Below are 12061 nucleotides of genomic sequence, written 5' to 3'. Positions count from 1 at the left end.
AAAAAAAAAAAAAAAAAAAAAAAAACTTCCTTGTTTGGAGAAATTAGGTTACACTTGAGGACAGGAAAACAACCCTGCTACACATGCAAAATGCACAAAACTACAATTATACTATTTTTATGGAAAAAAAACAAAAGTCAACACTTTTTTTAATACATGTACTCTGCTATTTATTGAAATCTATAATAATTTTATTCAAATAAATAAATAAAAAATACTATTCTCATTATACATATATATTAAAAAAAAATTACAAAAACTTTGTTATTTTTTAAAAAATTATATTAGTTAATAATTAAAATATCATAATATATTACTAGTAACAAATATAAAATATTTTTAATTTTTATATCGGATTGAATTATTGTTCTATTTTTTAATTGATCAAGTCAAGATCCATCAAAATAAAATTTTTTAAAAATTTAATTTAATTCAAAAAAAAAGAAAAAAAAATCAAATTAAGTTTGGATGGTGTGGATTCATCAACGTAAAAGACGAGCCGAGTAAGGTGCGGGTAGATAAATTGGCGCATCAGAAATTCTCATCAGAACAGAGCCGCCGCCGTTACAGTAAACGGCCAAAAATTAACGGAAACGGCAGAATGAAACGTTTCAAAAATCCAGCTCTGCACTCACACTAACAAACATACCCTTCTTCTTCTTCTTCTTCTTCTTCTTCTTCTTCTTCAAAGCTCTCACATCTTCAGCTGCTCCAGAAACGTGAAACCAAAATTTCCTTTTTAACTCTGTTTCTCATCATCATCTCTCTCTTTCTGTGTAATGGAGACGTCTCTCACTTTCCATTCCTAGCGTTTCTGCTGGAGCTACTAGCAGAGAGCTTGAAAATCTGAGTTGTGGAGAAATTTCGGCGGACTTTTTCTGTTTGGAGCTGATTTTTACAGCGAGATCTGATTGGTACGGTTTTTGAGCTATGGAGGAAGATAACGGCGCTCTGATTCAGAGCTTGATCGATGTTGTGAACGAGATTGCGTGGATCTCGGATTTTAGGCTTACTGTTAAGAAGCAGTATTGCAATTTGTCCAGGAGATTGAAGCTTTTGATCCCAATGTTTGAAGAGATTAGGGATACCAAAGAGCCAGTGTCTGAGGATACTCTCAAGGCTCTCGTGTCGTTGAAAGAAGCCCTCGAATCGGCTAAGAAGTTGCTCAGATTTGGAAGCCAGGGGAGCAAGATTTTTCTGGTGAGTTTGTGTTATTGTGTGTTATCTTAATTTTTTCTTTAGTGCTGAGTTCTTGTCTGGCTTTTTCTGCCTTTGTTTCTTATTTTTGATTTTGATACGGTTGCTTCGTAATCCTGTATTTCTTTCGCCTTACTCTTTTGATTGAAAGTCGAGGGAATATCGGTTCCCATCATTCTAGAATTGTGTATTACCTGGATTTGACTTAATGGAAATTTCTCATCCTTGCTGTCAAAGCTACAGTGTATTTAGGTCAATAACATTTTGGATGCAAATTCGAACATTGAAAATGCCATAAAATATCTCTTCTACGTGTAGTCCGAATTTATGTGTGCTAGGAATGAAACTTTTAGAAGACTGTAATTTCAGTCGTTGATTCCATTTTTTGCATGTTATTTACATCATTATGAAACGACAGAGATTTAAATCATCAAATTCCTTGTGTGTGTCAAATTGGCAAGTGATTGAGTAATGAAAATTTACCATTTTGTATTTCTCTCTACGATTCAACTACTTGCATTTTATATCCAATTTAAAATGGGTAAGCTAAGCTTAATTGGTTTCATCGATCAGACTTACTCATCCGCTTGCATCTGTGTTGATTGTTTCCTTGTTCTCACTTAAAATTTATCTGATATCAGTACATTCACGTGCTTACAACTTCTAGTCAGATGATGCATCAAATTTGTACGGCTAATATTCAAACAAAAGGAAGAAATATCTGAAGCGTTATAGATAATTTGTTAGCATATCTTACTTTTTAATCCAACTTCATTTTATTATCAATTCAAGGCCGTTGAGAGGGAGCAAATTATGGTCAAATTTCATGAGGTAACGGCTCAGTTGGAACAAGCTTTGGAAGGAATACCCTACGATAAACTTGATGTATCCGATGAAGTTAAGGAGCAGGTAAAAAAAAAACTATTTCATTTTACTTTGAATTTTGTAGTCTCTGGACACGGGTACCTGCATGATTGGCGATAAGACTAGCTCTGTTTGATAGACTATTATATCAGCAATAAATAAACCTATTTTTTTTTATCTTCAACATCTTTCTTTTGATTTATTCAACTGCTGTTCAATTAAGAGATTGTTTTAATTATAAAACTCTGAACTATTTCTCAATTTTCATTGCTGTCACATATTGAGAATATTATATTACAAAGAAAAAACGAGAGGAATCAAACCCATAGTTGATAGTAGAAGTGTAACGACCCAAGTCCCCCGCTAGTAGATATTGTCCTTTTTGGGTTTTCTCTTTTTGGTTTCCCTCAAGGTTTTTTAAAACGCGTCTACTAGGGAAAGGTTTCCACGCTCTTATAAAGAATGTTTCGTTCTCCTCTACAGCCGATGTGAGATCTCACAAAAAGACAAACATTAATGTCTAACCACAATGTTTGTCTGGAGCCCAAGGTTGGGAAATAAACCGTACGGTACGTTCATGATAATCAATGGTGGTATGAGCTCCCTGATGGTTAAGATGAATATCAAATGAATTAAAAGTGTAGACGTTGAACGTGACTTCAAAAATATTATTAATCCAAACGAAATATAAGTAGTACTTTAGAGATCAAAAATAATTTAACCTATAAAAAATTACAGAGGACATGGAAGAACCTATGCAGTGATTAGAACTTCATCTGTGTTTATCTCAACAAGATATTAGATAATTTGTCGAAACTTTCAATTAATATTTTTAAAATCTTTATTTACACATTGAGAACCATGTATGCAGGTCGAGCTTGTTCTTGCTCAGTTCAGAAGAGCCAAAGGCAGGGCCGATACCCCTGACTCTGAGCTGATGGACGATATCCTTGCCCTTTACAACACAAGCAATGATTCTTCTGTGGATCAGAATCGCCTCAGGAGATTAGCTGAAAAATTACAATTAATTGGAATATCCGACCTTACACAAGAGTCCATAGCTTTGCATGAGATGGTTACTGCTAGTGGAGGTGATCCAGGTGATCCAGTTGAGAGCATTGGGACGATGTCAGGGCTGCTGAAGAAAATAAAAGATTTTGTACAAACGGAGAACCTTGAAACGGATACTCCTGGCAGAGACAAGAGTCCTCCTGCTAGTTGTAGTGGACAAATTTCAAATGAGAAAAATAATGCGGCCCCAGTTATACCCGAAGATTTTCGCTGTCCCATATCCCTGGAGTTGATGAGAGATCCTGTTATTGTCTCAACTGGACAGGTACTTGAGCAGTTGGCTCCGAAAAATGATAGTAAATAGTTTCAATGTTAAAGTCTTTCCTTACTATACTTGTCATTATGTGTAATCCCATTATGTGAGATCCCACGTCGATTAGAGAGGGGAACGTAACATTCTTTATAAGGGTGTGGAAACTTCTCTCCAGTAGATGCGTTTTGAAACCTTGAGGGGAAGTCCGAAAGAGAAAGCCCAAAGAGAATAATATCTACTAGTGGTGGGCAGTTTACATCCTCATCCTCATGATACAAGTAGATATAGGTACAATATCAGATTGAGAGATTTTAGTATTGGAGTAGATTTAATGCTTAGTTTCAGAAGGAATCAGTTATTTCATTGCTAGTCTAAAATAAAGGGTAGCTCTCTGCTGATTAACCATATTATTTGTTCTTATAAGATTAGCTGAAATATGTGACATATTACGCCTTTTATATTCTTCTGATTTGATACCTTAGTAGCCACTACTCTGGTGCTGATTATGTATTTAATACAAAACCAAAATTTTCTTTGCTGCAGACCTATGAACGTTCCTGCATTGAGAAGTGGTTTGAAGCAGGGCACGGAACATGTCCAAAGACACAACAGAATCTTTCAAGCACTACTCTTACCCCCAATTATGTGTTGCGTAGCCTTATAGCCCAGTGGTGCGAGGCTAATGGTATTGAACCACCAAAACGACCCAGCAGTGATCAATCATGTAGAAGCTCATCATCTTGCTCGGCTGCTGAACGCACGAAGATTGATATTCTGCTCTGCAAACTTGCATCAGGAAATCCTGAAGACCAACGATCTGCAGCTGGTGAGATCCGACTTCTTGCGAAGCGGAATGCAGATAATCGTGTTGCAATTGCTGAGGCTGGTGCAATACCTCTTCTTGTTGGCCTTCTTTCAACTCCAGATTCTCGTGTTCAAGAGCATGCTGTGACAGCACTTCTTAACCTTTCTATATGTGAGGACAATAAGGGAAGCATCATTTCCTCTGGGGCAGTTCCTGGTATTGTGCTCGTGCTCAAGAAAGGGAGCATGGAAGCCCGGGAGAATGCTGCAGCCACTCTTTTCAGCCTTTCGGTTGTGGACGAGAATAAAGTTCGAATTGGTGCCTCTGGAGCTATCCCGCCGCTTGTTACGCTGCTTAGCCAAGGCACTCAAAGAGGCAAGAAAGATGCCGCAACTGCTCTTTTCAACTTGTGCATCTACCAAGGAAACAAGGGAAAGGCAGTGAGAGCTGGTGTAGTTCCAACCTTGATGCAGCTTCTCACCGAACCTGGATCCGGAATGGTGGACGAAGCCTTAGCCATCTTGGCAATACTCTCTAGCCATCCCGAAGGGAAAGCAGTGATCAGATCTGCAAAGGCAGTGCCAGTTTTGGTAGATGTTATAGGGACAGGATCCCCCAGGAACAGAGAGAATGCAGCTGCAGTTCTCGTGCATCTCTGCTCTGGAGATGAACAACACCTATTAGAGGCCAGGGAGCTTGGAGTGATGAGTTCATTGATAGATTTGGCACAAAATGGCACGGATAGAGGCAAGCGAAAAGCTGCACAGTTGCTTGAACGAATGAACCGACTCTTAAGAGCACACGGAGGAGACTCGGGTGCAAGCACCAGAGTCTCAACCTCAAAACCAGCCATCCCTATCGAGCACTACGACGGAAGTCGCTGGTAGCTGAGAGAGGACTTCGTTTCTTTTGTTCCTTTTTACATGTAATCAAAGAGGCAGCTTTGCTTCACAATGAGGAGGTGGAAGATCACCTACCTAATCTGTAAGTTACCATAATTCATAATTTATTGTGTGTGTCGGGTTGGAAGACCATATCCAAGGAAATGATCTATGTTGATGATTATTAAGAGGAGTAGTCTCACATTAAGTAATTAAGAGAAAGATCACCGGTATGAAATCTTTTGAAAGTAAAGCCATTAGAATTTATATTCAAAATGGGAAGTCATATTTTCAAGTATGGTAAAGGCATGAAATCACTCTATAAAACTTTATCGCCTGAACTAATTTTTATTATTATATAAACATATAGAGATTAATTCAAGTCGATGAAAAGTTGAATATTAGAATGAAAAAAAATTAATGTAGTAAGAAATTTGAAAAAGAACAACATGAAGTATGTCGGATAGAAAAAAAAAAAAAAAGTTGAAGTTTGATCATTTGTCAAAAAGTTCATTATCACATGTATCTCAAAATATTATGGGTCCAAATTGTTTGGGCCCTCAGGGCCAGCACAAAAGCAGTTTTTTTTTTTTTTTTCACTCGGAGATAGTTCTATGAGGTGGTAACAAACAACTAAACTTAAACACGGATTTCATATTGCAATATCTTACCATCGTGGACAATATCGGGACAATATCGTACTATCGTGGTGATTGTGATTCCTAACTATTTTCACTCAATCGCTAAATTTGTTATTGTCTTGGGCCTACATATTGAACAGCCCCTAAAAAAAAAAAAAGTGTTTGGTAAGTAATATTGTTAGCAATGTTGGGAAAGGCGCAGGGCAGATGCGGAGACAGAGAAAAGGAGGTGGCAGCGGCTTTACAGCTTTGCTATGGCTATCGCCTTTGCCCTTCCGAAGGATCACTGATACCCATCTGCCACACGCATGTGCATTCATCAACGCAATTTCTCCCACTACATTTCCCTTCTCTCTCTCCCATAACTACTTTACAATTCTTTTATAAAATGGTTTATAAAATGATGAATATAATTTTTAAAATTCTTACTCATAATTAGTATTTATTTAATAAGATATTATATTCGATTCGAGACATTAATTCCGTCCCCTACCAAAGAAACCGCGTAGATTGATGCATGTGAAGGTTGACCCTAATTCAATGGAAGGTCCCTTCATGCATTTGTAGTAACAAAAAAGAAGTGGAAAAAACTTGGGTCCTACTATTTGCCTCACTCCTCGTGCGAGAGAGAGAGAGGGGGATGTTAAAGCTGCAAAATTTGGTTTGTTTTTGCTACAAATTTAAGCCTCTCTGCAACAAAAGGCCAAGCTTTTTGCATGGAAATCATCAACCCATAAGAAAGAAAGAGAAAAAGAAGTGTAAGGTGTCAACAAAATGGATAGGGGAATTAGATTCCCATGCCACCAACTTCACCCACCTTTTTCCTTTTTTGTTATTATTATTCTTTCTTCTAATCCTCTAAAATCAACACAATATTGATACCCACTTAATAAACATCATTTTTCTATTGAGTTCATTTCTAAAATATTCCATAATCAGATCTTTAGTTACTTGTTCAATTTTTGTTTCTCTTTTTTGACTTAGGTGTAAATTTCGATTCTAAAAGCTTTCACGCGCATTCATATGAACGTGTTTCTTGGTTTGAAGTTTGGAGTATACTAAAACATTGAATATAAAGGAATGAGAATTAAATTTATTGTAGATTTGAAGACTTGTAAATTTTAGAATTAAATGCAAGTTTTTTGTTTAAAGGAGATTGTTAGATAGCAGTGGTATCCGAGCCAGACACTAAGTAGCGTACCAACGAAGACGTTGGGTCCTAAGGAGGATAGATCATGAGCGTCGAGTAATTGTGTGATTATATAGATGGATGATAGAGGTGGGATGGGGCCGAGGAGGAGTGACGTGGCAAGAAGAATATGTCCAACATGGAGCATCCCATGAAAGGTGATTGAGGTTGATTGTCCCCTCTTTGTGTTTCTCCGACCTTCCCTCCACGCTACCGCGTTTCCTCCACTTCTAATTACTACTACTGTCCCCCCCTCTCCTTTCTCTCTTTTTTCTGTCCAAAATTCTCAAAAAGGGTTTGGAATTATGAACACAAACAACAAATAAGTCTCACTTGTTTTCTTCGTCTTCATCTGTAATGTCCCGTGCCGAATTTAACACTTGATAGCTTCGACATTCTCATCTTATAGAATTACATTGCTTGCTTATCTCAAAGTGTTTTTAAGAGTGAAGACTACAAACCAACTCAGTTCCTTTCGACATGTTTTATCCTCGCTACCATGTTTTCTAGGAAAATTATCAAAATGTTACTTAACGTAGAATTGCTAGTGTTTCTGAACATTCATATATCTCTCCTTATCTCGAGGGTTACATGTCCACCAACTTTTGTTTTGTTTGTTCCACATGTAACACCCTTTTCCTAGGATTCCAACCAAGATTTGGAATTTAGATTTGACATGTGACGGTTTCGTTATATCTCTGCATCTCCTGCGACATTATCAAATTATTTACTTGTTTTGAATTGGTTCTACTAATGGAGACAAACTGATTCTACGAGTGAAGACTATTGCTACAAATATAACACTCGAATGGAGATTATAAGTAAAATCCCTCGAAGTACCCGTGAATCAAACTCTCGAAGTCTTTGATTCATAATTAAATAGGTGAAGTTCAAAATGTTGGGCCCAGGGGAGGACGTTGAGATGGTATGCCATGTTTGAAGCCATTTCAAGTCAAGATTCTCATGCTCCAAGCATCTCAACGACAATCAGTAGTATTGAGACGCTATAAACTTGAGGGTTGTAGCTCATTTCATCACAAAACACGTGCTTTTTTTTTGTTCAGAGTGTCTTGACATCTAATTAAATGGTTGATCATGAGTGAACATTATCTCCATTGGCATGTCACCCTTTGAAAAAACAAAAAACAAAGTCATAAAAGCTTATGTTCGAAGTGGACAATATCATACCATTGTGGAGCTCGAGATTTGTCAGATTATGATGGAAAAATAAAAGCATTTCAAAACATAATTTTAAAGGGTTGCTTCGCAACGAAGAAACGACACCATTTTTGTTTGGTCACTTCAAAAGGTTTCCTATGAAACTAGATACAAAAAAAAAATATCACACGAGATGAGCTAATTTTCATTCCAAGTCTCAATCTAAGAAAAAGTTGAGATTTTTATTTAATAGAGAGAAGATTTATATGATAAAAAGGATAATACAACAAATAAGAAAGACATAAATGAGTCAAAAAGTCATGAATTCCAAAGTAAAATGATTGTGGCATTAAAGTTAAAAAGTGACCAAAGTCCCATATACTTAATAGTGAAAAAGTTACTAAAAAAGGGATTCATAATAAAGATGGCATAATTATGTTTGAATCTCTTTGGCTTTTAATTCATTTTATTTGTGAGCATCTCTTGCTACAAAAATCTAAAGTTTGGAAAGAAAAAAAATTGCAATTTTGTCAAAGATTTAAGTAAATAATTCAAATCATACAATGTGAAACACAAATTCGCCTTTTCACGATGATTTGAAAACATATCCTGAACAAAAATAAATTAATAAAATGGTAAAGGTTTGATTATATAATTTTTTTACTCCAATCATAAAGTTATGGTTGATGTATGAGTAAAGAAATGGTATATAAATGAACTGAAAGCATATCTGAATTAAGAGTCATTTTGAAGATATGATGGATAAAAAAAACTTGATGCTATGTTGGTCCGGAGGGATAATTTTCACTCTTAAAAGCAATCCAAGATACATAGAAGAATGTCGAGTTGAGATTTCAAATCCTTATGTGAATTTTGAACCGAGAATTCATTATTTAGTATTGTAATTCTCTCTCTAGAAGACACATTTTAAAACCGTAAAGCTGATGACGTTATATAACGGGCAAAAACGGGTCAAAACGAACAATATCTACTAACGATAGATTTGGAATAAAGTGTTAAAAGCACCTTGAAACATCCCAAAAAGATATCCTACTAAGATAAATGAAAGAAAGAAAGAAAGAAGGTCATGTGGAATGGAATTGTTTATGATTTGAGGTCAATAATAAGAATGGAAATGGTTATAGTTTTGTGGAATTGAATGGAATGGCTTCCATGTGAGTCCCACACAAAAGCTATGTGAAACTAATGTGGTCGTAAAAGGTAAAGGGTTTTCAGGCATATGTCATTGGCAAACCCCCTCAATTATGTGTCTTTTATTACCTATTTCTCAACCCCACCACCAAAAACCAAAACCCTAATACCTTCACATACAAGCTTTTCTACCCGATCCATCACCATTCAAGCCCACAACTAGCAAATATAAAACGCACCCTTTATAAGAAATGTTTTGTTCCCCCTCTCTAATCGACGTGGGATCTTTCAATCCACTCTTTTAAGAGCCCAGTGTCCTCTCTAATACACCGTCCAGTGCGTGGCTTTAATATTCCATCTTTTTCTCTTTCCTTTGGAGGGTGTTAGCCACACAGTGCACGGATCAAAAGCACACCTCCAGTGTCTGACTCTAATATTCCATCTTCGAGGGGGTTAGCCACACCGTGCAGAGCTCAAAAGAGGATCAGCAGGAAGCTTATAAGCGAAGGAAGGTCGCTCCACTGAAACCCTAAAAATATAATAAAACAAAAAGATAAGGAAGAGAATGAAGGGAATAAGAGAGGAAAGTTAAAAGAAAAGCTTCCACAGCCATTACCTTTAATTCTCTCATCTTCTCCTCTTCCCCTTCATCATCTTTCTTTCCCTTTTCCTTTCTTTTCTTTTCTTTTCTTTTCTCTTCTTTTCTGTTTGCCTCTGGTATCCCCCAACTGCATGCGATTCTCCACCTTCAAATTTTACTTTATCAAAAGCTAAAAGACCAATCCCTCCATGGATTTCTCTTCTGTTCCACTCTATTTAGATCCTCCTCCCAATTGGCATCAGGTAATGGTTTTCTTCTTCACCTAGGCAAAGAATTATTCCCTATTCCCTCTTTTCTATTGAATATCCCATATATATCTCAAGTTTTTTCTTCTTCTTTTTTGTTGTGGGTTTTGCAGCAATCAAATCATCATCATCATCTTCACATACCCAATAATGGATCTCCTCACCATCTGCAACCCTCATCCACTGCGCTGCCCTCTCATGTCGGTGCCACCGGGGTTGGCTCGATCCGCCGTGGTTCGATGGTCGACCGAGCTCGGCTAGCTAACATACCACTACCCGAGACTGCCCTCAAATGTCCTCGATGTGATTCCTCCAACACCAAGTTTTGTTACTTCAATAACTATAGCCTCTCTCAGCCTCGCCACTTTTGCAAGACCTGTCGTCGATACTGGACTCGTGGTGGCGCTCTTCGAAACGTTCCGGTTGGAGGCGGTTGTCGTCGGAATAAAAAGAATAAAAGTAGACGCTCGAAATCTCCGGCGACCGGGAACGAAACGAGTAACAATAACAATTCAAACTCACCTACCAATACAATTCCCTTGCATAGTAGCAACGCTGAGAATATTATTGGTCAGTTACAGCCTCAAAATCCTCATCTTTCATTCATGGCTACGTTGAACAATTTCTCTCGTTATGGGACAGCCAATTTAGGGTTGAGTTTCAATGAGATCCAAACTCAACCAGGAGACATCGGAAACAGCGCCCTTCTAAATCATCACTGGCGCAATTCCCAAAGCTTTCCTCTTTCAGCTGACCTAGAAACGCCGACAGCGTTGTACCCATTTCAAATTAGCGAAGGCGGCAACAACGCAACAAATTCAATTCTAAATCCAAATTCAAGAGCAACCCATTTGCCTCCAGTGAAGATTGAAGAAACCCAAGTGCTGAATTTGCTGAAATCATCAAATTTGGGTGTCAACAATTCGGACAATAATAATCAATTTTGGAACGGCGGAAATGGGTGGACAGATCTTTCGGCTATCAGTTCTTCGTCAAGTGGCCATATTTCTTGTGACTTCAATCATTGAAATCCCCAATTGATCATCTTCAAAATCGTGTCTTCTACAGCTTTGTTGTAAGTTTCATTTCTATCAACTTATTAAGATTTAAGTGGTCAAGTGATTTGAAGTAAAAAAACAAGTAAGAACATCACTTGATGAGTTAAATCTTTTATTAAGCTAATTAGGGTTTATAGAAATTACTCATAACAAAAATATCCAGGCACTCGTCTACCTCTCTTCAGCCTCTCAATGATCGTGCATGATATAGTTGAAGAACTGAGGAAAAATGTGGCAGTTTGCTTCTCTCTCTCTCTCTTTATTTTATACAAAAAGATTGTGCTTTGTAGAAATATTTGTTTAAATTTCGCTTCAATTTCTCTTGAGAATCTGTGTGATTATGATCTGGGTATGTTTTTGTTAAGGTACTGAAATCGAAGAATGTTTTTTCGTTTGTATTGAATCATACTATGTATGTATGTCTACTTTATTTTTTTTTGCATAAACTTCTTAATAGAATGTGATATGATTAGGAGTTAGAATTGAGTTTCATTTTCAATTATATTCAAAATTGTAACGACCCAGATTCATATCTAGCCGATATTGTCATCTTTGGACTTTCCCTCAAAGTTTTAAAACCCGTCTGTTAGAGAAAGATTTTCACACCCTTATAAAAGGTGCTTCGTTCTTCTCTCGGGAGAATTATCAAAATAGAAAATTGCCCTTCATTTTTGTTTTGAATTTGTATGGATTGAACAATAATTACTACATATACTAACTAAATGTTTAGTAGAACTAAACGAAGATGTGGTAAGTATCGATGTCGAGAAAAGACACGTAAATAATTTTGAGTAGATTATATTGTGAGCACAGCTTTTAAGGAAGCTCTGATTTTGAAGGGAAAACTGTTGACCTCATTTGATGCCTACACTTCAATTCCTTTCTTTCAACATCTCTGTCTTTCAAATTGAATGATACTCAAAAAAAAAAAAAAAAAAAAAAAAAA

General features: G+C 36.8%; 2 protein-coding genes across 3 annotated transcripts; both read left to right on the top strand.

Annotated features, from left to right (window-relative positions):
- The first annotated feature begins 522 nt into the window (after window positions 1-522).
- LOC111452818 (U-box domain-containing protein 13-like) lies at window positions 523-5226 on the top strand. The gene is given in 5 exon segments (XM_023093720.1): window positions 523-1200; window positions 1990-2106; window positions 2933-3397; window positions 3929-4984; window positions 4986-5226. Coding segments are annotated over 5 exon segments (2004 nt in total). The 5' UTR covers window positions 523-930; the 3' UTR covers window positions 5082-5226.
- A 4605-nt stretch (window positions 5227-9831) lies between these two features.
- On the top strand, window positions 9832-11614 carry LOC111452186 (dof zinc finger protein DOF3.6-like). 2 transcript variants are annotated; one of them, XM_023092771.1, is made up of 3 exons: window positions 9832-10054; window positions 10171-11132; window positions 11279-11614. In XM_023092771.1, exons 1-2 carry the CDS (start codon window positions 10001-10003, stop codon window positions 11083-11085), a joined length of 969 nt encoding a protein of 322 aa, XP_022948539.1. In that variant the 5' UTR covers window positions 9832-10000; the 3' UTR covers window positions 11086-11132; window positions 11279-11614. The 2 variants fall into 2 exon arrangements, with proteins under 2 accessions (XP_022948539.1, XP_022948538.1); XM_023092770.1 differs by having other exon boundaries at window positions 10171-11614.
- The last annotated feature ends 447 nt before the right edge of the window (window positions 11615-12061 follow it).

The sequence above is a fragment of the Cucurbita moschata genome, unplaced genomic scaffold (genome assembly GCF_002738365.1).
Source record: "Cucurbita moschata cultivar Rifu unplaced genomic scaffold, Cmos_1.0 Cmo_Scf00014, whole genome shotgun sequence".
Lineage (NCBI taxonomy): Eukaryota > Viridiplantae > Streptophyta > Magnoliopsida > Cucurbitales > Cucurbitaceae > Cucurbita > Cucurbita moschata.
The sequence above is the reverse complement of the archived record's forward strand: the minus strand, read 5'-3'. Positions and strand labels throughout refer to the sequence as shown.